The sequence below is a fragment of the Ambystoma mexicanum genome, chromosome 2p, assembly GCF_040938575.1.
Source record: "Ambystoma mexicanum isolate Mex_15411 chromosome 2p, UKY_AmexF1_1, whole genome shotgun sequence".
NCBI classification, from domain to species: domain Eukaryota; kingdom Metazoa; phylum Chordata; class Amphibia; order Caudata; family Ambystomatidae; genus Ambystoma; species Ambystoma mexicanum.
Window position 1 is genome coordinate 616,633,219 of NC_090923.1, and position 27,095 is coordinate 616,660,313.

The 27,095-nt window shown below is 43.0% G+C and overlaps 1 protein-coding gene across 1 annotated transcript in view; it reads right to left on the bottom strand.

Moving 5' to 3' along the window:
- The window catches only part of CAMKV (CaM kinase like vesicle associated), a 753,994-nt gene that overhangs the window by 65,520 nt on the left and 661,379 nt on the right, over positions 1-27,095 (bottom strand). Inside the window, exon 6 of the mRNA XM_069644141.1 lies at positions 56-176. Coding sequence (XP_069500242.1) covers positions 56-176 — 121 coding nt within the window. The remainder of the gene's footprint in view (positions 1-55; positions 177-27,095) is intronic.

Here is a 27,095-nt window from a genome sequence, read left to right on the forward strand (position 1 = left end):
ATGTAATTCCTATGCCATCCTCTGGGAGGTAACCACTTCTTTGCATCTGACTTACCCAGGTACTCCGGGGTGCCACAGGGCTCCTTGATGAGCCCGTTCTCCAGCTTGGCCAGGTGAAAATCACTGATGACTATCTTGGAATTCTTCAAGCGGTTGTAATAGAGCAGGTTCTCTAGCTGCATTCAGACAAGTATGACAAAATACATTACCCCAAGTCCAGTTAAATATAGCAAGCATCTATGCAGGTCTTTAATGTTTTTACACCATAATGTTCTGATGAATATTAATTATAAATGCATAACCCCCTCACATTTACATCAGCATTTCCCACTGCAACACATTTGAAATGAAGGTGGCAGCAGGGACGTCATTTCACCCAAATGCCAGAGGTAGCGTAAGTGCCATCACATGACCCTTGACCTCTGACATCACCAGAAGTGATGTCATTTGACACCACCCGAAGAGTATAGCAATTATTGTACAAAATTCCAGAAAGACAAATTATTTGTTATTCATATTTTTTCTTATTTGGGGTAACTGCTCAAAGAGTTACACTTTTGGAACTGCCTTTTTTGAGGCCTCAACATACATTCCAACCTCTCCAGTATGAAAGAGCCACAGGGCACTGGCCACAGCCCAGGAGCTTCAATATAAAACATTATACCTAGCTAGAGGTAGCAAGGGAGACCACAGGTGTAGCAAGGGGAACCTCAGGGGTTGCATTTGAAACCCCTGGTGACCCCCAAATGACATCCCTGAGTGGTAGGATTTTCTTGCATTTCAGTATGGATGAACTTTCCAACTGGTTTTGGAATGGTAAAGTAAACATGGTGGACTGGTGCTTGATTAAAGCAATATTGAGCAGTGGGAGAAGAAACAATCAGTAAGTTATCGAACTATGTATGAGAATATTACATCCCAGGTAAATAGCTTGCAGGACATTTCTCTGCTAGTCAATACTGTTTTCTTAAGCCCGGTTTCATATCCAGTTTTCAAAAGTAAGGAGAGGGTTAACAACTGCAATGGTCCTGTAGCAAACCATGCCCCAACCACAAGTGCCTATCATTGATGTGGCATCATCAGGGTTGGTCCGTAGATAAACTGTGTCCCTGCTTGGGCCCATCATCAGGGTTCTAGTGAGGTTTTAAGCAGCCATCATGTGGTTCCCAATCTGCAGGCAGGAGCAGGGGACTCATTGCTTCATCGACAGTTTCATGTGTCGATGAAACACTTGTCTATAGGTGCGTTACAAATGCCATATCATATCATATCATGGACAGCTTCACCACCTGACAACAACTAAGAGTGTTACCTGCTCATAGCAATCGTCTATCAATGTCTGCTGGAAAAAATATGGAAATCTCTTCACTTCAAATAACCCACATTCATACAACCCCGGTTATTCTTCTCTGCTTCAAACCAGTAACAATTTAGCTTTCTTGAATGGCATATCAGGCCAGAATAAATATCTGGATATTTTACTTTTTACCAATGTATTACTGATATGAACCAATATAAAGAAAGAAACAAACAAATATATTTCACCACTGATAAGACTTTTCTATACTTCCCTGTCATCAAGAACTGAAATCTGGTCTTAAATGTTCAATGTATATTTGTTTGTATATGTTTTAAAAACCTGTTTTTCAAGAATGTTGCCTTTACGGGAAGTTTCAATATGGATGCATTGGTTACTATGATACCACTTTTCATTTTTAATGAAAAACGTTATGTGATGAATTAAAATACAAGTGAGGCAACTGGAACCCAAACACAGTGTGCCATTGCATTAAGCAAAACCTCCATTAGGTTTCTTTCCTTTGCTTTTTTCACCATTTTCCTATTTAACCAACTCTTTGCCTTACGAACCTTGCTCACATTTCTTTATGCTATTGTTAGCATTTTGTATTAAAATCACCCTTTTTATATTTTTCCAACCAGCCACCACATTTTTTTTGTCTGTTCATACTATTTGAAAGTGAAACTTCACACTACTTCAGAAACTATATATATCAATTTACATTCTAAATACTGAATCCTAATTTTACTTCTTAACATTAAAATTGTTTGGTACTTGGGTGAGTGGTCTTCTCTAAACTCACATTCACACATCAATATTCGCTCTTGAAAATAGTATATAACTTGGGGCATTACCAACATATTTATTTATTTATTTTATTTATAACGCGCTCAATACCAGTGAGTGGTTTCTAAGGGCGGGATCGGGATTCAAACCTGTGTTGTGCTGCGTTGTTTTGCTTCCAAGACAAACACGTTGCCCGTCAGCTCTCCTTCCCCCCAATCACAAAACATATCGCTCGAAATCCACATCCACTCACACCTACCACAAATATCACTTTTCCACTGCCTTATAGTTTTCAACCGTTATTGAATATAAATAAATCCTATACACGCAATCATTTCATCCTCCTACAAAGTATTCACAAGAGCATCATGGGCTACTTAATTATTAATTAAGTCCCCTTCCAATTTCAACATGAATTCCAAATCATCTAGTAAACCCAGAGTGTTACTAGTTTCCAGAAACATAAAACATCCTTCCCCGACCCCCTTATCATTAGCTTTAATAAGGGTAAACCCGTCTCAATTTCCAACCTCTTCCTTCCCCTCCCATGAAAACCATAATTTGCAAGAATTGTAATACAAGTTATTAGGAATATGCTATTTCCCTTACAGGTCATGGAGTTATGTGTGTCCATTTGTAAAATATAAATAAAAATAAATAAAAAAGCTACTTGCCCAATTCCTCTCCTCCACCAGGCTTTAATGACTCCATCGTGAGACATATACATAAAAAGTTGATTCACGCACTGTGCTATCCCTTTTTTCTATATTACGAGTTGGATTTGCTGGGAGCAGGGGCTACGTTTGGCACCCTATGCTAAATGGTGGCTTACACACAGACATTTAACTGTGAGTATTTGAGATTGTTAATCAAGAAGAATTATTACATATCTAAGGCACATTTAAACATAATGGGAAAAAGGCAAAGTGTGCCTCTAATGCGGACGCTAGATTCACAGTGTGTGGGGTACTCATTCCTGTTTCCCCAGTGGTCGCTTGTGCCTTCTGGGTAATGGGTGATCACAAGGAGCTGGATTTAGCTCCTGCTCATCGAATGTCAATTTTAAAATTGTAGTAACACTTTGCAAACTGAATTTCACATCTTTTGAGTTCCTATGGCCATTTTAAAAAGAAATTGTAATTGTCCAGAAACGAGATATATCCCTTATCTAATCAAACAATGTTATGTGCCTGCCCAATAACAATTTTACAAATCTGAGCAGAATAACTCTTCTTTCAATAATCATTGAGTCAATGTTTTCTCACCATGTATTGTGCTTTCAAAGGCCATACGCAAAAATTACAATTCTGTCAAGCCTTCTCAAAACCAAAAACAACCAATTTAAATACATTGAACGATCTGAAACAAAAGCAAAGACTCTGTGAGCAAGCATTAGCTCACCTCTTATTCCTCAATGCCCTACTGACTCCGTAATACTGCATCATTGTCCTTTTGTATGGTCATGTATGCTAATTACATCATAACACAGAGAGGTTGAGGGAAATTGTGTACGGAGTCTAAAGCAGACCCTCAGATAAGGGTGTAACCCTTGGATAATAAACAATAGAGCTTAAAACTCACTCCAGAATACTGCTTTCCCATGTTAACAGAAAGAACTAGCTCATGTCCTCAAACTTCAACCAACACTCAAGGATGAATAAGACATTGCTCATGTAAAATGATTCACAGACTATTACAAACAAGTGTGGTCAAAAAGCTAGTATGATACTAGACAAAATTTCACTGCAGATGTATGTGCAAAACAATTCCAAAGTCAAAACCCAAACAGTGGCCTAGATGGTAAAGTGGCTTGTGTCGTGCATCATCACTTAGTCATACTTGAATTCATCACTCTTCCACTAATACTCATTAATTCCAATCAATTGCTTATTTATTCATATTCATTCACACCTATAAAAATTCCAACAATGATTAAAAAGCCCAACATGTTTCTTTCCTCATCTATTCAGGGAATTAATCCTTGGAAATTCATCAGGGGCAAACATACATGTGGAGCTGTAGCACAGAAACAGTTACTTGGTGCTATTGTGCTAGCCTAGTATAGTCAATGACCAAGTAATAGGTTGAGTTTGCGATAGTTCCAATCTTCTATTTTATGAAATCGTTAAGAGAGGACTACAAGAAATGTCTTCCCCTACAAGAAAGCAGTAAAAAAATGGAGAGTAAATATCCATTGTTGAGATTGCATATTGAATATATAATCTCAATCCAGGAATCTAGAATTAGATTGCCAGAGTAAAAAGAGCTACTAAATAGCTCAACAAGGTCGGTTCCAGAAGGCATTGGCTACTCAAATCCCCTCCACCCTTCAAAAACAAGTTAGGGCGAGGGACCATTAGTTAAGAATTCAAATGCTAGAATTAGCGCTGCAGAAAGAACATTAAAAGTCATAGCTCCTCGTTCAGAAGATAGAAGAGGGATGGATCAGAGGAAAAAGGCTACGGGCTATAATTCATAAATCCTTAGAGGGAGAAGGTCCCTAAGGGGGTGCAGATAGTTAGTAAACAATGCCAAAGATGATAAAACACATCAAGACTACTAGTTTGGGTGGATCCTCTCTACCAGAATCTAGCTTGGTCAATGAGTCCAGTATAGCGAATTGGGTTAGCATTGCCAGAAACACCAGATCATAAGGGCCTAAATCCCATAAACAGCCCCAATAGTTAGTGTGTGGCATGCCCTCAGGGTGACAATATAAATGGGAGTGTCAATTTTCAGAATTCGAAATGATGTGTAATTACCTTGTCGAAGGTCCAGACTGTCAAACGTTGCTCTTGTTCTCACCAATTGCTCTTATCGGTAAGTAGTTATCTCCTCGTACGGTATACAAGGTGGGCCTACCAAGAAAGATGGCATTCAGTCACAGACCACATAGAACTTGGTTCATCCTTAATCGAGTAACTAACACTCCTGCAGGTGAGATAGTCTACACATGCACCCACAAGAAGATCTATATCTATGTACCTGTACGGTGGTACGTCGTCGACAAACAGAGGTGGTAAAATTCCTTGTGGAAACACACTTCTTGTGTCCGTGAGGACTCTGGTTGAAGTCTGATATATTTTCTTTCTTCCAATCTGTAAGGATACCGTCAGAAGATAGATCACATCAACCATAGTAATCACCAGAAGGGGAATATGGGGTTCATCGCTTTACCAGCACTTAAGCGTAAACATTATAAAGTATAGATCCTCACCAGAGCGACAAATTTGTATGTTGGTCTGATCTGCCTGGTTTCCAGAGCCAAAAGGGGTGAATCAGCGTCCCAGCATATTAAATTGATTTCATTTCCCTTGGGGTTGCAGCTAACTCTCTCCTTGAAAGGCGTAAGCTAAACAGATTATGTGGGTGGAGGCACAACATAGAGCATCATTAGCCGTGACTTTGCGGTAGTATTAGGGTCCTAAGGTCCTCGGGGCGTGGAGTTTCATGGCTTACTTGATAATTAGTTATCCTGCAGGCAGTCAATGTGAGATCCCAGGCACGGGAATCAGTCTGCTGTAGTGTTGGTCTTTCAGACTTGTTACGGCGTACGTTCGCGTTGAGCTATGAGGTATTTTAAAATCAATGCTGGATAATACGTAGCCAATCAGTGCATCGCGTGTGTTACGCAACGTGTGTCATGTCACGTGATCGCACTGTTGGGCATGGTGTTACTCACCCGATGTCACTGGGAGTGGCTTAGTCTGTAGAATCAGCCGTATTGGTATGCAGGAGGTGAGTAGCACGCCGATGACCCCAAAAGGGGAAGGGCGAACAAGCAATGCACAACGCACAGCATGCAGCAACAACCCCAGTGTATCTACAGGGTAGGTAAATATTTTTTTTTATTAAGTCAAACAATGCTTTGTTACGCAATGGGCACTAAGTTGTAATTTATGTAAGCCACGAGAACTTGAATGAACAGCGGAGGTTAGTGAAACTACCTCACCTTCTCTAGTCATGTGTGAACAATATGCCAAATGAATGGGTATGGGTTGATGTGTATCTCCAACGTGCTGTAACTAGTGAAAAGGTGGACAGCATCAAGGTGCACATAAACTGGTTGCATAGCCAGAAGTGTCTAAACTCGCTAAACAGTGTATCTATACGGATGGGAAGTCGACTAATGGAAAAGTGGAAACCGACTAAGTCACATTTCTGTGTCTTTTCACAGAAGGGGCTGTCTCTTAACATTGGTTAAAGCACCGAAACCTTAGCAATGGTTTGTTAAATGGCATTATACGGTGAACGAGGGGCTACCTGACCCAATCCATTTTCTTATTCAGGCCTAAGTCCATGCTCTTGGTCAAAAAGATAAACTCCTGTTCTTTCCTGGCCAAAAAAAGCCTGTCCCGGTTGGTATCATTGCCCCACTTGGGTTTATATATTATAGACCATGACAGATCTTGGATTTGATGGATATTTTCTATCCAATGATAAACAAGTGGAGCATTTTTGTCCGATTTTTGATGCAGCTCTGGTGTTCACCTATGCGCAGTTTAACTTTTCTTTGTGTTTTGCCATTGTAAATTTTATTGCAGGGGCACCAGATGGCACCCTGTGTTACAATTTGTATGGGTTTTCTGTAGCCAAGGTGTTCGTAATCCGATATTTATTGAGGAGCTTTACTTTGTGAACGCACAACAGGTGCAGGATCCACACGGAAAATGACCAAGTACTTCCTGTAGACCCCGTTGTTGTCTCAATGTGGGAGGAATTGTTGGTTTGAGTGTTACATCAATCTGAGTGATTTGTTTTTGATGTTCCGGCTCCGTTTGAAGGCTACAATCGGTCTCTGTATAGAATGTGGGCCCTTCTCCAGAATGTTCCAATGTTTACAGACTAGTTTCTTGATCATGTTCAACCTGTGACTTTAGGTGTTAACAAACACAATACGGTCTGTTTTGGTCTTCCCAGATCTCTGTTGTTTATATTCGAGAAGTGACTCTCTGTTGTTATTTTCTGCCCTTTTCAAAGCAGTTTTTGATGATTTTTCTTGGGTAACCTCTTTTCAGCAGGTGTTCTTGCATATTATTGGCCTCCATTTTAAAGTCTGATCTTCTAGAGCTGTTCCTCTTTAGCCTTAAGAACTGTCCCAGTGGGAGATTGTATCGTACATGTTTCGGGTGAAAGCTGTCATAATGTAAAACCGAGGTCTAATTGGTGGGTTTATTGTACGGTTTTACAAATAGTACCTTCAAAATGTTATCCGACAGAATTGAGATGTACAAGAAGTCGACTATTTGTGCACTGTATTTGGAAGTATATTTTAAGAAACTATTTTGTAGATTAATCCATCCTAGAAACTCATCCAGTTGTGTTGAGGAACCTTTCCAGATGACAAAAATGTCATTGATGTAGCGTCGCCAGGTTACCAGTCAATTGGTCGAAAACTTTTTATCGACGGGACAACTGGTCGACACCATTTGGTCGAATGCCAAATGATCGACATCCTATTAAGACAATGTGGACGGTCATTACGTCGATTCAAAATGGTCGAAAGTCAAATGGTCGACACTCACGTAAATACTGTACTCAGGGCAAAAGTACGATTGACATAAAGGAAGGTCGCAGGAGATAACATAAAATGAAGAGTAAAGCACCTTGTACGATACCTATGATGACAGATGACAGTTATAAAGAAACTGTCATTCCGTCAGAAAAGTGACTGACAGAGCAGCTGAACAAAACACGCAAGTGAAAGAGATATACGTGACTAGGAATAATCGGTGAGTGAAAACCAGTAAAAACGCAAATTAAAACATGGTTATCACAATTTTATATTTTCGGTATGAGGAGATAATCCATTAACCGACCATTTTTTTTTTTAGAATAATTTTCGTTATAGAAATGCGAACCGTCCCGCAAATAGAATTATAAAGCGATTATTTTTTAACAAGTTTTATATTCATTTGGGCATTTTTGAGAAACAGACAGTGAATTCCACACAGTTTTCACTGAACATAATAACGAAACGGGTAGATTAATTTCATAATTTTCCTTTTTCAGATACGGCTTCATACAAAAAATGGAATTCATAACATCACAAAGAGGCGCAGCGCAATTGACGTATGAGGGATATATATACAATAAGGAGTGCACAAGACAGGAAAAAAGCTATTGGAAGTGTAAGGAGTATAAAGCAAATACATGCAAAGGAAGAGCAATAACGGAAGGCGAAAATATACGTTTGACTAGCGAACATAACCATATGCCAGACACTACGGCTGTCATCATAAAAAAAACACTTAACGAATTGAAGGAAAATGTAGAGAAGAATATAAGTGAAGCATCGACTTCACAAGTAGCAAAGACATATGGAAGTTTACCGCTTCATATAACGGCACAGATGCCAAATACGAAAACAGTAACACGGAATGTAAATAGACAGAAACAACAAAAGGAAAACTTTCCCATAGCACCACAAAATTATGAAAATATGTATATACCAGATGAATTACAAATAACAGAAAAAGGAGAGCAGTTTCTATGGAAAACTATAGACATAAAAAAGGAGAAAATGTTAATTTTCAGCACTATTCAGAACATAAAGCACTTGGGAAATTCAAACACTTGGCATGGGGACGCAACGTTTAAAATCTGTCCAACACCTTTTCATCAGTTTTATAGCATTCATGGTACAATCAATGACACTGTTATACCTCTGATTTTCGTGTTAATGCCTGGAAAAACAGAAGAACAATACAGCTGTATATACAAATTAATTCATGAAACACTGCCAGATAAAAAACCAGAAAGAATAATCATGGACTTTGAACAGGGACAAATGAACGCTTTTTCGAAAATGTATCCGGACACTCGTATTCAAGGTTGTTTTTTTCATTTTACCCAATCATTGTGGCGACGAATTCAAAAATTAGGATTACGAACATTGTACATAGAAGATACGGAATTTCAGCACCAAATAAAGAGATTATACGCTTTAGCATTTGTAAAAGAGGACATGGTTACTAAATATTATGATACTTTAATTGGATCTAATTACTATACTAATCATGAAGAACAATTTTGTAATTTACTTGACTACATGGAAAACACATGGATTGGGCAACTTACAAGACAAGGAACGAGACGAAAAGGAAAATATAGCATTAACATATGGAATTGCTATACATCTGTAATACAAAAAAAACCCAAAACGAACAACGTACAAGAAGGTTGGCACAGCAAGATAAACAAGGAATTTAATTCTAATAACCCGACATTATGGCACTTCCTCAAAAGTCTTAAAACTGAACAAAATAAACAAGAAATAAAACTATCCCAGACAATATCTTTAGAAAACCAACCAGTAATCAAAAAAAAATACAGAGACCATGAGGATAGAATTGCAAACATAGTACACAATTTTACAAATACAGAGCCTTTACAGTTCCTGGAAGCAGTGGCGTACAATTTGAAATGTTAAAAATAAAATAAATAAAAACTCACCATACTGAATAAAACCAGCTCCAGGAACGAAAACGATCCACAGACTACAGGGAACCGACTCCAAAAATGTCCAGACAAATAAAATCCATACGAAAAACCATCGATAAATGGATCCGTTGCGGTGAACATTTCCGAATTCTTGAAAAACTCGTTCCAAAATACGATCAATGGAAGCAGAAACATCCAATGGAGAAAAATCCACTAAGAAATGCATCCAAAAAATCCCAAAAATAAAATCAATACAACGGAAAATCCAGGAGCGCGCGCAACAGGTCTGGAACAACGATCCATGGAAACAGAAACATCCAATGGTGAAAAATGCACTAAGAAATGCATCCAAAAAATCCCAAAAATAAAATCACTCCAACGGAAAATCCAGGAGCGCGCGCAACAGGTCTGGAACAACGATCCATGGAAACAGAAACATCCACTGGTGAAAAATGCACTAAGAAATGCATCCAAAAAATCCCCAAAAAAAAATTAATCCATCGGAAAATCCAGGAGCGCGCGCGCAACAGGTCTGGAACCTCGAACACGGAACTTCCAAAATGGCGTCTACGTCGTAAACGTAACACGTCACAAGTGTAAATATTTACAAAATGTACTGTACATATGCTATACAAAGCTAATACAATAGCGCCACCAAGTGTTAGAAAAGAAATACACATGTAATGTTTAAAAAAGCTGTTGGTATATTTAATTATTTATGAAATATATACATTACAAACTTTAATACGTTTAAAATAAATTTTAAAGATGATTATACATGCATTAAATTATACATATTATTTATTTATTAATTATATACCAATTATAAAATAAATTTCGACCAAAAATAAATAAAGAGTGTATGTTTCATTTCGACCAAAAATAAATAATGTCGACCAAAATGGATGTAGACCAAAATGAAATTCGACCAAATTCAAACGACCAATTGTCTGTCGACCAAATCACTGTCGACCATTTGACTGGACACCGCGTCGCCACAGCCTGATGTTATCATGGAAAGGATTGGTGTTGGTCATGATGGTTCTGGTTTCAAAGAACTCCATGTATAAATTGGCTACACTAGAAGCTAATGTAGCGCCCATAGCCGTTCCCTGAATTTGTCTGAAGAAATTGCTGTTGAAGTGAAAATAACTCTCCATCAAGGCCATTGCTGCACACCAGAGGATGAATTATATGGGTGTTCTTATGGTGGTATGATCGTTTAATAGTTTCTCCTCTAGCATCTCCAGTGAGGCCTGTTGAGGTATGTTGCTATATAGGGCCACCACATCAAGACTTAGGAGTATTTCAGTTAGAGGGTCAAAGGATACTCCTTTTACTTCCGCGATGATCTGTGTTGTATCCTGGACATATGAAACCATCTTTTTTTTACTGAAGGTTGTAAAAATTTGTCAGCAAAACGAGATAGAGGTTCTAGGACAGAATTCACTCCTGAGACTATAGGTCTCCCAGGTAGTTTGATCAAAGATTTATGAATTTTCGGGAGCATGTAAAATTGTGGGATTAAAGGTTTATCCTTAACGAGAAAATCTGCTTCTTTCCCTGTGATCCAGCCTCTTTCTTCAGCTTTTGTGACTTTATTGGATAAAATACTCGCTAATCAAGGGTCAGACCTTCTTCAAGTGGTTGGTAACAAGTTAGATCCAGAAGTTGTCGGTTGCATTCTAGTACATAGTCCTCCCCATTCAAGAGTACTATTGCACCACCTTTATCCGCTTTGCGAATTATTATTTCCCGATTGTTCAAAAGATTTTGAACATAGAGCAATGATGAATGCCCCATACTGCGATTGGGCCTGTGCGAGCGTGGCACGTGTATTTCGGGGGTGTGCGGGAAGTTTCACACGTGATTGAGCGGGGTATGTGTATTCTGGGGGTACGCGGGAAGTTTCACACGTGATTGAGCGGGGTATGTGTATTTCGGGGGTGCGCGGGAAGTTTCACACGCGATTGAGCGAGGTACGTGTATTTTGGGGGTGCGCGGGAAGTTTCACACGCGATTGAGCGGGGTACGTGTATTTCGGGGGTGCGCGGGAAGTTTCACACGCGATTGAGCGAGGTACGTGTATTTCGGGGGTGCGCGGGAAGTTTCACACGCGATTGAGCGGGGTATGTGTATTCTGGGGGTGCGCGGGAAGTTTCACACGTGATTGAGCGGGGTACGTGTATTTCGGGGGTGCGCGGGAAGTTTCACACGCGATTGAGCGAGGTACGTGTATTTCGAAGGTGCGCGGTAAGTTTCACACACGATTGAGCGGGGTACGTGTATTTCGGGGGTGCGCGGGAAGTTTCACACGCAATTGAGCGGGGTACGTGTATTTCGGGGGTGCGCGGGAAGTTTCACACGCGATTGAGTGGGGTACGTGTTTTTCGGAGGTGCGCGGGAAGTTTCACACGCGATTGAGCAGGGTGCATGTATTTCGGAGGTGCGGAGGAAGTTTCACACGCGATTGAGTGGGGTACGTGTATTTCGGAGGTGCGCAGGAAGTTTCACATGCGATTGAGTGGGGTACGTGTTTTTCGGGGGTGCGTGGGAAGTTTCACACGCGATTGAGCAGGGTACGTGTATTTCTGGGGTGCGCGGGAAGTTTCACACGCGATTGAGCAGGGTACGTGTATTTCGGAGGTGCCCGGGACGTTTCACATGCGATTGAGCGGGGTACGTGTATTTCGGAGGTGTGCAGGAAGTTTCACACGCGATTGAGCGGGATACATGTATTTCAGGGGTGCGCAGGAAGTTTCACATGCGATTGAGCGGGGTACGTGTATTTCGGAGGTGCGTGGGAAGTTTCACACGCGATTGAGCAGGGTACGTGTATTTGAGAGGTGCGTGGGAAGTTTCACACGCGATAGGCCTTGGGCGTCCGTGGTACCACTCACCGTTTGCGTGTAGAAGAACGCGTAGCCAAAACCCACCCGCTGTGAAGTAATAGTGTGTGAACCCCAACGCCTTGAATACACACGCACCGCACCCCACGGAAAGCACGTACAGAGCAATGGAAATCCATGTGGGATCTTCAAGCCCCGCCAGGGCAACGCCCGTGCGCGATACGTCACGGAGGCGCTTGCGCTTGAAGGGCCTTCGGTCCAATGAAATCGTGTATGCGTGCAGACGCGCTTACGCGCTAAGGGCCTTTCCTCGAATTACACGCTGACGTGCAGAATTTTCACATGCCAAATCACTCCGTATCAAGTTGGCCATGCGTAAGAACACAGAAGACCACGCTCCTGCCCAAAAGGCCGAATAACTGCCCCCCAGTCCTCTGAGCAGCCTCCCACGAGCCAGCTGCTGCTGCCTGCCTGCCTGCCTGCCTGCTGCCACCGTGCCCTGCCATTTGGTGCCTGCACATCAGCCATCTGCAGGGGTCCAGTTGCTGTGTCCACCCCTGCTGGAACAGAAGACTCCCGACTGGGATACCATTGCTCCACAGCCCAGCCCCAGGACCCAGTTGCCCACCCACGCCTGCCTCGGGGGTCGCCATGTCAGGGCAAACACCATCCGAGACCACTGGCGACCCCCAGCCAGAGGGGCAGAGGGCCACCAGCTTCAGTCAGAAGGAAGTTGGTGTCCTGGTGGAGCATGTCCTGGGGCATTATGATGCCCTCTTCGGATCATCACGAGCCGACAAGGAAGGACGGGACGAACATTGTGACTGCCATCAACACGGAGGGGGTGGCAGTCCGACTATTCCATCATGTCAAGAAGCGCTGGGAGGGCTTCAGGTCCAGGACCCTCAACAAGGCCCGGCGCCTTTTGAAGGCAGCGGATGCTAAGGGGCGCCAGGGCCACTTGTCAGAAGATCAGATGAGGGTCCTGGAACGCATATCCCCAGCGCTCCACGTCCAGGTCCTTGAGAGGCAGACCCGTCTGGAGTTGAGCGGTAAGTGGCCAAGCTTTGCTGTGTGAGAAAGGGCATGTTGCAGTGTGCTGGTTGTCTGATACTTGCCTGTATGTGTGACATAGGTCATGTACGCGTGTGTGTGTGTGTGCAGGGACATCATGGTCATGCATGTGAGACCAGTAATGTGTGAAGCACATGGTTGGTGTATGTGTTTAAATGCTACATGGGGAGCCCTATGCGGAATGGACACATGAGAGCATGCCAGTCTCTGTTCCTGGACATGGGTGGGGGTGAGGGATGGGTGATGATGCCATGTACATGTATGGTGTCCATGTCTGTGTGTCTGACCTGCGTGTCTGTGACTTGTGAATGCCATGGATGCATGACAAATGTCTGTGTCACATGTCTGTGTCTGGGGTGTCTGTGTCATATGTCTGTGTCTGGGGTGTACGAGTCCAGATGGATGAAAGTACGGTGAAGTGTGTGAATGTGATAGGCATGACCCATGATGCATGTGAGTTCAAAAACAACATTGTATGTTTCAAGTGTCCCTTGGACATGTTTGCTTATGTCCATAGCATGCGCCATGCCTGTTACTGCATGTGTTTTGCCTGCACTGACCCATGTGTTGTGGAGGGACATGATGGAAGTGATCTTTGACAGTGCCACTCATCTGCTATTGCTTCCTGTCTAGGGGACCATTGTACAGTACCCTGATGCTTGTGTTCTATGTCTCCCTCTACACAGCGCAAAGTGAAGAAGAGGGCGGAGACATCGCTGTGGAGCAAAGTGGCGGGGATGCCACCACGGCTGCAGCGGAAGGGGTGGGTGAGCCCCCACAGGGGCTTGCAACGGCAGAAGACGGGGTGGAGCCATCCAGGTTGGTGGTTTCCACAGAGGAGGAAGAGGCCGCTACTGAGCCGCACATGGGGCCTGGTGGGGGCATCCCTGCTGGTGCAAGTGGTGCAGTCCAGGGGCAGGGGCAGGAGGCAGCAAAGGTTGCCGTGGAGGTGCCTGTGCATGTCACTGTCCCTGACACTGTGACTGCACCACCATGCACCAGCAGGGATGCCCCATCCCAGGCCCGTCCACAGGTAGGGGGGATGTCCATGCGATCTTACTCCCCCCCACCTGCGGACGAGGGGACCCCTGGCCGTATGGAGAAGGTCCTGATTGGTGTCGCATTGCGCACGGGTGTCATTCGTGATGAGGTGCGTGCTTCCCGGGAGGAGCATGCACGTCATCACGAAGAGCACCGTGCCAACGTGGCGCAGTTGGGAGCGGTCGTGGGTTTCGTACATGTGTCGGGCACTCTGGCGACCCTCTCCTCCTCTGTGGAGGCTATGCGCCAGTCGTTCTCCATGCCGTCTTCCTGCCCAGATGCCACCAGGGCCCCCTGTGGACCTGCCCCAACCAATGCAGCCAACTCGGTGGGGATCCCATCCCTGCCACAGTCGGGAGTCGGAGGTCCAGAAGGGGTGGACACACCAGCAACTGGACCCCAGCAGATGGAGGATGTGACGGCATCATCGGGCAGGGCACGTGCACGTCGGCGTCAGTGGATTCCATCAGCCTGGATGCCGTCGTGCTGGCACAGGCAGTTGCGTCGGAGGCAGCGGCAGGCTCGACGTGGGAGGCATCATGGCACGGGGCCATCAACATCAGGGGTGCAGGCATCGGCCGGAGGGCAGGAGAACCCTGGAATGGGAGTGGCTTCCGTGTGGAAGCCGTGGGGCCAGCAGATAGGTGCGGAGCGGCGCGGGCAGAGGAGGAACGGCTCACAATGGTCAGGGCGGAGAACTCCATGTGGAGGGCGCTGAGGCGGGCTGAGTGCCTCGAGGGTATTTGCAGGGAGTTGGAGCTGGACACTGCATTATCCCTGCGAGACCTCGGGGACAGGGAACATGCCCGCCTCCAAGCCATTGAACAGGAATTCGATGATGCCCTGGCCCATGACAACATCCAGTGAGCCGTTGGACTAGCCCGCTGCCCTTGTAAATAGTTATGTAGTTAGTGTTCGGTTTCCTTTGCTTTTTTATTGATTTTGGACCTTTTGGACAATGGACCACATTTTTGTATATAGTTTTTTTATTAGGTAGTATTTTTAGATAGGTTTCATTTCTTCAGTTGGGATCATGGACCCTAGATTGTTTATCTGCATATAGTTGACTGTTGGATTATGTTTTTCCCTTGGATGTACTTTTTTGAACTGTGACTTTGGACACCTTTCCTTTGGATTATGATTTGTGGTTTTTCATTATTTTACGGACATGCTGCTTTTTGTTTTTAATTCCCATTGTCGTTTGTTTATTTGTAATCCCATTTATGTTGCTTTTAATACATTTTTTTCATCAAACTTCAATGTGTAGTATCATCTCATTGGTTTCATGCATATCATGATATGGGTTTTGACATTCACTTACACCCATTGTGTGTATGTGAGGGACATGTGTTCATTTACATACTTGACATTGGGGTTGTATCATGTAATTGGCATTTCTGAGTGGGTGGATGCAATACTTGGGTGGGTGTTTGGCATGTGGAGGCTGCCCATAAGGGCCAGGGATCTAGATTGTGATGACGTGTTGGCTGGGGGACATGTGTCAGGGCCTGCTGGCAGGTGCCCCGCAATGCTGGGGGGTGGGGGTGCAGGGGGACATGAGTGGGACATGAGTGTGGGCCTGCTGGCAGGTGCCTCGCAATGCTGGGGGGTGGGGGTGCAGGGGGACATGAGTGGGACATGAGTGGGGGCCTGCTGGCAGGTGCCTCGCAATGCTGGGGGGTGAGGGTGCAGGGGGACATGAGTGGGACATGAGTGGGGGCCTGCTGGCAGGTGCCCCGCAATGCTGGGGGGTGGGGGTGCAGGGGGACATGAGTGGGACATGGGTGGGGGCCTGCTGACAGGTGCCTCGCAATGCTGGGGGGTGGGGGTGCAGAGGGACATGAGTGGGACATGAGTGGGGGCCTGCTGGCAGGTGCCCCGCAATGCTGGGGGGTGGGGGTGCAAGGGGAGATGATTGGGACATGAGTGGGGGCCTGCTGGCAGGTGCCTCGCATTGCTGGGGGGTGGGGGTGCAGGGGGACATGAGTGGGACATGAGTGGCGGCCTGCTGGCAGGTGCCTCGCAATGCTGGGGGGTGGGGGTGCAAGGGGACATGAGTTGGTGATCAGTAGTGCAAGGAGACATGTGCCTTTACTGGGGGGCATGGCCATGTTGGGTGGGCTGCCAGCGGGACATGACCAGGGATGCAGGGTAGTCCCCTGTGGTGTGGGCTGCCTGCAGGGGCCGTGGAGGGTGTACAGGGAACACCTGGGAGGCCCCACACTGCCAAATCATGTGTGGGACTCCCCGGCACCCCTGAAATACACATACCCTGCTGAAATCGCGTGTGAAACTTCCCGCGCACCCTAGTAATACACGTACCCAGCTGAAATCGCAGGTCAAACTTCCCGCGCACCCCAGTAATACACGTACCCTGCTGAAATTGCGTTTGGAACTTCCCGCGCACCCCAATAATACACGTACCCAGCTGAAATCGCGTGTGAAACTTCCCGCGCACCCCAGTAATACACGTACCCCGCTCGCACAGGGCGAATCGCGTGTGAAATGTCCCGCGCACCCCAGTAATACACGTACCCAGCTGAAATTGCGTGTGAAACTTCACGCGCACCCCAGTAATACACGTGCCCCGCTCGCACAGGGCCAATCGCGTGTGAAACTTCCCACGATCCCCAGTGATACGTGTTCCCCGCTTGCTGTGCTGGTACAGGGTTAGCGCAGCCATTTGTGCTGGATAGGGGATTTTGATGGCTTTTCCCTGCGCAAAGGGCATTCTTGAGGGCGTAACTGGCGCTGCTGCAGGGTCGCTGCGCCACTGTGCGCCACGGCTGGTTTTGGTGGCTGGAATCCATGAATACACTGTGCGCGGAAATGTATTTTAGCGCACACGGCTGGCGCAGGGATTCGCACGCGCACACTGCGCGCCAGCCGCGTGCGCCACTTGTGCGCTAAGTTCTATGAATTACCCCCATATTGTTTGGATTGAGCTTCTCTGCAGCTTTGAATGGCATCCTTAGATGTCTGATACTCATCTGCTGCCAATAAGAGCTAGTAGTTTAGCTGTTCAAACTATACTTTGCCAGCCATGAACAATCCCACACAGCCTCCAGTGTTTCTACATAGCACTTTTAACATAAGGGTCGGATGAGCTCCAATGTGGACAACTAAATAATCCTTGTACACAAAAAATAACAGAGGAGACATATGGCAACCCGGCATTGTCCCTCTGCTAAATGCTATCCTCCTGATTGTCAATGACCACTACCTCATTGCTGATTTTCTGATATTGTCAAATTAAGATTTGGAGTGTTGGGAAATCAATAATTTCTGTCTAAGCATCCGACATGTGCAATTCAAGAGAACATTGACTTAATACTGTCCTTAACTGTATAATGTGTTCAAGAAGCCATGTACTGACCTCATATAAACTCTTCCTTAGTATTTCCATTTGCTGAGACAATCACACTTTATTTTGTTTTCCAAATAATATTTCTTCAGTTTCCATACTTACTTTTAGTAACTATATGGGATTCCACTCAACACTCCATTTTGACTCTTTCCTCGAATGCAACAGTGTCATTGTTAAAATTAGCCTGAATGTCGCTGAGCTTAGTATCCCATGTCATCCAATTAAAAATGCAACCAGCTTTTAAAATGATAGCAGCTGAAATCAGAGATCTCTTTATATTCCCGAATTATTTGCCATTAGGGATGGTTTTAATTACTGTTTCAACCAATTTATCAATTACCATTTGTAATTCTTCCATATCCCCCAATATCAATGTTACTTTGAGAACAATTCTGCAAATACCTCTCTTATACATTTATCTTCTGCAATCTCTACTTCCTTTTACTTATCAAATATCAAATATTGTTGGCATACAATGTACCTATGTCATGATGACCAATAAGCAGAAACAGATGTCTAGGGCCGCTGGTTGTTTTCATGTTCACAGGAGATTGCCTGCTTTTCAGAGATAGTCTACCCTTCTGGGTGGAGCCAGACTGATATAAAAAAAATGGTTGTTATCCTCTGTGAAAGTAATTTAGAGTTACATGGCTGAGACCCTCCAAAGTGGGACATGGCCTGTAAACAAGCTATTTTAGCTTTGTTGTATTTTTGGTTAGCGTCCTTCACATGTATGTGTCTTAGATGGGTTATATGAAGGAAAGAATATTTGTGTGTGACATAGACATTGTCATATTCCTTTTCTGCTCCCTTGTTTGATGGATTATATTAACTTGTTTTACCCACCTGATATTTTTGTAACTGAAATGGCGCTCTTGTGCTCTGCTACTTGTGTTGCATCTGTAATTATGTAATGTGTTAGCTGATTGAATATAATACCTTATCATAGGTGGTCAGGTTGCTATCCCACATGGAAATAGCAATCAGTTTTTACTAGCAGAAAAAAGGAAACATTAGATTGTCCAGCCACATTTCTCAAAAGACATATAAACTGCTTAAAGTGACCACTGTCGATGGTAAATGAGCGTTGCTATGAGATAATTATTCAAATGTTTGGTTTCTATACATCTATATATGCAAGTAAAGCACAAATTGTTTACTATTGTTCTGTATATGCATTGATGTCTAAACCAGCTTGTTTTTATTTAGTATTTGAAATAAAAAACCTATTGTTCAAATCGGAATTTGGTGTGAAAGTGTGGTGTATCTTTTCATAGCAATGAAAAGGACTTCAAAACAATACACTGTTTCCCAATTAACACGACAGATCGTGTCATTTCATCCAGGCACACGCCAATCTTGAAAAACCTCAGAGACATTTCTGGTCCTTGAAGTCACAGTGCGAAGTCTGAATTCGTGTCTCTACTGTGGAGATTATCTCGTTGCGTGCTTTCGGGGGACAAATTGCAGACTGTAGACCTGCACGAAAACAACCCAGGGAAAGAGATCTCCTTGCAAAAATACCCAAAAGTAGACAGAATAAAATCAAATTCTTAGTCTCATTATTGACAAGGATATCAGCCCATTTCATTTGGGGGTACGAGGTGACAGTGCTACAACCTGTCAGACTTCAGAAAGAATGTATAATGCCTATGTTCTATTCTTGAGAGACGCACACAACCGGATTCTACTTATAAAAACTTCCTTACAGCTTCTGGGAAACATACCATGTACATATTCAGAAAGTTTTGTGCTGTTTTATTACTAAGGAACATATGAATCTCATATTTAAAAATCAAATATGCGTGTAGGTTTTGTTTCAAATAATGCATTGAAATTAGAACATGCGAAAGGCAGAAATCAAACAGTTTGGCATGTTTTAAACTTGGAACTTTTAAAGAAGGATATTTTCAAGACTTAGAATCTTACATAACTACATAACTCCTCAATTAATTTAGCTAGAAAAAAACAAAAAAATAAAAAAACAATTTGTGACTGTGACCTGCAAGAAGAGGAATTTCTAAATATGCTAATGTGATGTTTGATAGTATAGTGATAATCCCACATTTAAGTTTGTAAGAACTTTGGAATAACCTTGCTTCTGTTTATCCAAGGTAAAGTTATATCTTTTGAAACAGTTTTCTTTATATAGTACAATATGTGTTATTTTACACAAGGTGTACTTATTACACGTTTCGTTTTAATGATCTCTCATTTAATTTACCCAGTAGTCCTCTTGGTGAAGTTATTTTGCTGAGAGGAGGAAAATTGAGCATCTCATATCTTTTCCAATAGAGGGGAGGCAAACATTGGAGAAACCCTCCCATGCCCACAAGATTCTCACACTATTAGCCAATCCGGTATAAGATTTATAACTTGTTGAACTCTCATGCATGGAGAACATCCAGCACTATCCAGCCTAGAGTCATAGTAAATGGTCAATTTACAAAGATGTGATTCTAAATTATTTTTCAATATACAAAAACCCTCAAGAAGCCAAAAAAAAACAGCTTGCAATTGTGCACTGAAGATCAGTCACCTCAAGGTTTTGCTAAGGATTTCAAGTGCACACTCACCCAGATTTCTCAGCATCTTGATACGGATGGTCGGGATTTCAAGACCGCATTCTTCTTTGCCCTTCCAAAATATGTAGTTGTGCAGTGTGAGAACCATGAGGGTATTCTCAATTCTATTCCCCATTGGTCCGCTGCACAGCAAGCCAGGGAAACGCCATCTCCTTTGGATCCTCCCCCCGGTGATGGACAAGCAATGGAGAGACATGGTGTCCCCCTTTTCCTACTACTGACAACCCCAATCGTTCCCCTGCCTACATGGGGAATTTTGAGTCAACTCCCCTAACTTCCTCATACATGACTACTAAAGGTACTGGGACGAGGAAGAGGCAACCAGAAGTAATGAAGACTAGGTGTTTTTACCACTCTGGTACTGGGATGAGGAAGAGGCCTGCTGAGAGTGGTAGAGGTCAGGCATGACCCCTTAATGATGGTCAGGCAGGGCTAATTGTGTATTCACACCTGAAGACTGTTAAATGGCTGAAGGTGTATAAAAGGCCCAATCAGGTAATGACAGGAGGAGAAGCAATGACGAGGGAAGCCATGGTGTTTATGGAGGAAAAGCAGCAGAGAGGCCAAGATATGTAGCGAGGAGCTACAGGTGAGTGGCATGCTGATAGTTCAAAGAAGTGTAGCCTGGGACCTGGGGCTCCGTGGAACCGAGTGAACTCTGAAAGGGGAGCCGTGCCCAGAGGCTGCCCATTTTCGTGGCATTTGTAGTGCTCATTCTCCTGGGGTCAGAAGCCAACCCAGGAGTACCTCAGGGGGAGAAGGTGAAGCAGAGAGGCAGAGAATCAAAGGCTGAGAGATCTACCCTGAAGGAACTCCGAAAGACAATCCCGGTATGCGAGTGTTTGAATATTACTCATAGGATAACTTTTTATCACAGTACATGCATGCATATTAAACCACATTTTCAAAGGTCTACTGGTGTAATCCTCATTAACTTTTAAATAAATAAAAATACTTTGTAGCGGACTGGTCATGTGTACATAAAGACACCTTTTATAAGTCTCTGAGTGCTGGGCATGTTACAAAGGCAATTCACAAAGACTTCTAACACTGTAATGAAATAAAGAAACCTTTTAAAATTGTTACAAAAGTCTTTGAGTGCTGGGCACGTTATTACACACATTGTACAATGACATATAAGAATGAGGTGAATTATTTGAATTTTGAACCAAATGAAAAGCCTATCAAACATATCTTCAACTGTTAACTATGAAGATTATACATTAAAGAAGCTTTAAATGCATCATGTACCAAGCTCAAAAGTGAATGCAACATTAAATATGAGTCACATGTATATATGTTCAACTTACAAATAACCAAAGCTTCAAACCCAAGAAATCAATCTTTATTGAACCTTAAAGTGAACAGAACTTTGGAGGTGAACTTCAACAAGTGAATAAACTGCAACTTTCAGTCAAGATATTTTTATACAAAGACCCACCATATCCAAAGGGCACAAGTGTGGCACAGACCTTTAAGAAAGCTTGAAAATATCCTTTTACATTGACAGTGAATCTTCGGGAAGGGAACCCTGAGGCTTAACCGGCACATTGACTTGAGCACGAAGTCTCAAGATATTTGTGGTTGGAACTAGGTTTTGAAACTTGGGTAAGGGAACCCTGAGTGTTGGTTAACTCTGTATTATTTTGAACTTAAGGCAATCCTTAAAATTTTATTGGAACTGCTTTAGACTTGGGGGAAGGGAGCTGAAAGAAAGCTGCAAGCATGACAGAGCTCCAAACTTTGTGTTGAACACTGATTTGTTGGTTGCTGACATCCCTACACATTGTGTAAGATTTGTTGTGAGGGCAAGTATTTGTTTTGGGCACAAACATATTTCTAAATTGAACTTGTGGCCCTTGACTTTCCTTACTTTTGGTTTGGTAAGGAAATCCCACCATAGCATAGGGCAAGATAGGCGTTTTTCCATCCTGACTTTTAAGTTAATAAAGTTGTATTATACATTCTGAATCTGTTGTCTGTGCCGTACTCCAAGATGCCTTCACAGCAGGTAGCTGGCAACTTGATGACACAAGTTCAGTGGAGTGTAATATGCTTCAGGTGACACAGATCTATGACGTGCAAAATCCTACAATGCCCACAAGTACACAAATGAAAAACATACCTGTTACAATCTGCTATTATGATATCTGATGTGAAGTGTTCTCAATTGCGACCGGGAAGCCAAATAACACCTCATTTGCTGTTAAAGATACTTTCAGATGAAGGGGACCCTATGGTCAAAGCCTGTAGAATAGTCTTCCATTTTGCCTACAAAAACACAGATCCTACTAAGACAAAGACTTACATTAGTTCACAATACTGTGGAGTTAGGCCGAGTGTTGGCTGCAGATATACTACCCCATAGGGGAGGGATAATATGAATACAGGGGACATGTCCCAGGGAAATTCAAATAATTCTCCTATGAAACAAATAGATCTCTTCTTCTCATCCTAGAAACAGCTAATTATGCAATTAATTTCCTCTTCCAGGATTCCAGTACAATAGATCCTAGTACCAGAATGATTATAGACGTAATGTTTTTTAGAAAACCTACCAGAAACACCCCTAGGTTTGAATCAAAACCTCCACACACCCAAGAGGGTGCAGGAAAGGTCTTGCAACTGGAGTGACAGGCTAAACAGTTGGCTGAGTATATTTTTCAGATTATGAGGGCATCACAGGTCCGCATAACACTATTGTGACAGAAAATACTACACATAATAAATACATTGTTCCGAGTGGACAACGATAGGATAAGATTCAAAGTGAAGATATTAAAGGGAAGAGGAAGAGGGCCGAGGAGTCTTTGGTGTAAAAGGTATGATACATCCAAGACACATCAGATTGTATGCCCTTTCAAGATACCCTTGAGTTGGCTGAAATACAGGAAGAAAGCAGCAGCAATGCCTATTTATTTTGTGACTCAAAACTAAGAGAGAACAAAAGTTACTTTTTGATGAAAAAAATAATTTAACTATCACCTTTGAGGGAGATGAAAAATCGGTGGGGACAGGACTGAATGTTTTCTTACGCGAAAGCAGATTGACACCTTCAAAAGATAAATGGACGAAGTCTATAAGAAAATCAGCAGACAACCCTGAAGAAGAGCAATAAACTAGACAAGAAAATCCTAGCTACAAAATCCAAAGCATAGAATCCAAAATAAATGTTTTAGAAAGAACACAAAATGTAGATGTACCATCCTTCTTTGTGATTGTACAGATTGCATTTGCAATGAGGGCAATGCCATAGAGCAAGAGGAAGAGGTGGAAACGCCTATAGATATTTAAAAATGTATTTATATTATCATGGTTTCCAATCCAACTCAGCTAAACCTGGCCTTAGTGCGAATACATATGTGATGGCAAACCAAGATCAGGTTTATGAAAAATGTGTTGTGAAGAAACTACATTCCAAGTTGTCTAATAATTCACACTTTCTGTGTATAGTAGAGATAAAGAATGAGAGGTGTTATGCTATTATGTCGGGACAGGGGATATTTAATTTATTGTTGCTCATGGACATGTATGTTAAAATGGGGAGAGCCACCTAAGGCTGTGAGGAGTAAAGGGGTGAACATTCTACAGTGAAATGGAATGAAGTGGGAAGGTGTATTTTCTGTCATGTATTTGTTCATAGGTTTTTCTTTTATTTTTCCTCTCATGTTTTTGTACAATCCTTTACCTAGCAGGTCTGCACTATCCACCTTATCTTTCATTATGTGCTTACACAAAAAAGGCACATTCCTGCTGCATTCCTTTCTACTGCTCAATGTTCACCCCTTTTCCTCTCACAGCCTTAGGTGTCTCTCCCCATTCTCTTTCTGTTTCCCTGTGATGTGGACATGGTTGCATTTTTCATAACACATCCTTCTCTGTTCCGCTGTCTCTCTAACCATGTTTTATGATGACTGCAATCCTGTGCTCTTTTAATGCTCACACCAGCAACGGGAGATAGGGCCCTCTGCTCTATTTCGATCTCCATCCCTCACCTCCACAGTCATGGCAGGGGACATCTACACCATTCCACATTCAGTTTAGATTTTGCTCTTTCTTTTCATTGCAGCCCGACATTGAGTTAAGACGTTTTCTGCTCACTGTCCTCCATAATCTCCCTTTTTCTTTTTAATGGATGTATGTCGTATATGAATACACGCACATGGCTGGACTGTGGAGAGGGTCAGAGCTTCTATGTAGGTCCACAGCGAACTTCAGCCAGTGGAAGAACCAATTATGTCTTAATTTTAGAATGTATGTATCAGTTTGGCGTTGCACAACTGTTTTTACTCTACAAACAATATTCATTATTCTCAATCAGGAAGGGGCAAGGGTCATCACATCCCTCTTGTTAACACCGGCTAACATATCTGGGAATCATTGTGGTTTGTGAAGATACTCGTTTTTTCTGATTGAAATATTTACTTCAAAGGAGCTAATTTCAGATTCTTCCATAATTCAGCGTCAGAGACCAGTAAGGTTTGCACTTCTGTGTGCACATGTAACCGGCACAGAATTTTCCTCATTTTCATGGCAGAGGGAAAACGTGGAGTGGAAAAAGGCAGCATAGACTGCTGCCCTTTTCCACTCTGCCATGCAAATTAGTAAAATGCTGTCTGCCCTGAACGCATGGCAGGCAGTGATTGCAATGGATCCCAATGGAGCCCGCCTACATTTTTCTGGTGAAACCCACAGCATTGGCACCTGCATGAAAATGCATATTGGTGCAAACTCTAGTGTATTTGCATGGCAGAGAGCAATTGAGAGGCAGATTTACAAATTACGAAGCACCTGTCTTCTCCACCTTATACATGCCTGAAAATGAGCTGTGACATGAATGAAAGGCCTAAAATAGTTACACAAGGCGTGTACGTCTTCCATTAATGTTACATGCTCATTGAATATGAGTTCCAAAGTCTTTCACAGTTGATCGAGTGCACCTGGTTCCCTAGACCAAAAGCTGCCGGTCAATCAACTAATGAAAAGTGCCAAATATGGCAGTCTAGTCTAGTGGGTAATTGTCAGTTAATTGATCAAAGTCCAAATCAAATACAATTTTGAAGCAAGCAAAAATGTTGTATTACCATCCTATCTGTCTGAACAGAATGACAGTGAGGGGAGGGGACTTAAATATAACCCATACAAATTAACCTTCAGCTAAACAACGAGTGGCTTTCTATGCTGGGTGGACACATTTTGGAGTTGTATTCATGGGAGACTTCGACCAGGTGCAACCACGAAACAAGCTCAGTAGCTTAACTAGTATTACCCCCTTAAGTGCCAGGATATTATGCAAGTCTATGCAAAAAAGGACGAGCATACTCGTCCTTGCCACGTAAAAAGGGTTTTCAGGATTTCTTCCCCATTCAAATCAATGACAGTGAAAAACATGTTTTCTCGAAGGTCTATCAAACTCATTAAAATATTTGTATAGCAGTAAAAGCTCCAGAAAATAGCAAAAAGGGCAGGCATCGCTTAAGTAGTCTTGTAAACAAGTGGGGATAGATCGGAATGCAATGGTTTTAAACATTTGGTTCCTAACAAAATCATAAATCATTATTGCTGGTGCTTGAGAAATAGGGTTTTTGATTAATAGATTGGGATACTTCATACACTCACACTGTTAAAACTGATATAATATTGTTTCGTCCTCATTGTATATGTTGGCCTATGCCCAGTCGGTTTGCGAGGAAATCCGTATTGCAAGGGCGTGACCTTAAGTGAATCAAGCCTCCATTTTAGGTTAAAGCCGCCATTTTAGTTTATCGTGCAAAGTCACCCTGTGGCCTAAAATGGCTGACCTGTGTTCTCTTGTTCTTGCTTTAACCTCTTCAACCTCTGTAGGAGAGTTAATGTCCAACCTGCCTTCAGGCTACATGTTAGGGTCATGTAGACCTTGTCCTTTGTTGACCTCGGGATCAGGGGATTACTTGAATCGGCGACGTTAACCTACAAGTATACAAGAACAATAACGCTATCGAAACAAGACATGCGAAACATCTGTTTGACCTGTATAAAAGCAATGTGTGAAGAGTGTAAAGTTAAACCCAGAGAATAATAGTGTTTGTTAGCAAATGTATTAAAAAGTAAACCACATGCACAAGATATGTAAATTAGGAACGAACCTGGCGCGACCCTGGCCCAGTACATGATTAACTTGTAGGAGGCTGGACATCGTTATAAAGAAAATGTATAAATACGCTGATGTCCAGCTAGCAATTCCTGTTCACTGCTTACATTGAACTCTGCTGGTGGTCTCTGTGATGTATTGACGGCCAAATAGCTATTTGTGTACTTTGTTTTGTAAACTGTACAGAATTGCAATAAAGAATCTGGGAATCTTTACAAGCCTGTGTCGGTGTATTTCTCTTTGCATGGTGTAAAAGCCTTTAATATTGTATTTTCTGATTCCACAGATGGCGCCCGAATAGGGACCCTCAAGATCGACTTCGTCTGGTTGAAGGTTGGCTCGGCTATCGGACCGGGATCGGACGGTGCCAACAGAAACGGCCCCTCTGGACGAGAAGTGAATTCCTCGACAGAACTGCACGATCCAATCCCTGAACGGTGAGTTGTAGCCCGAGACGACGTCTTGACGAGGGTCCATATATCGAGGTGGGTAAATTTGCCAAAATCACCAGACACGTGGG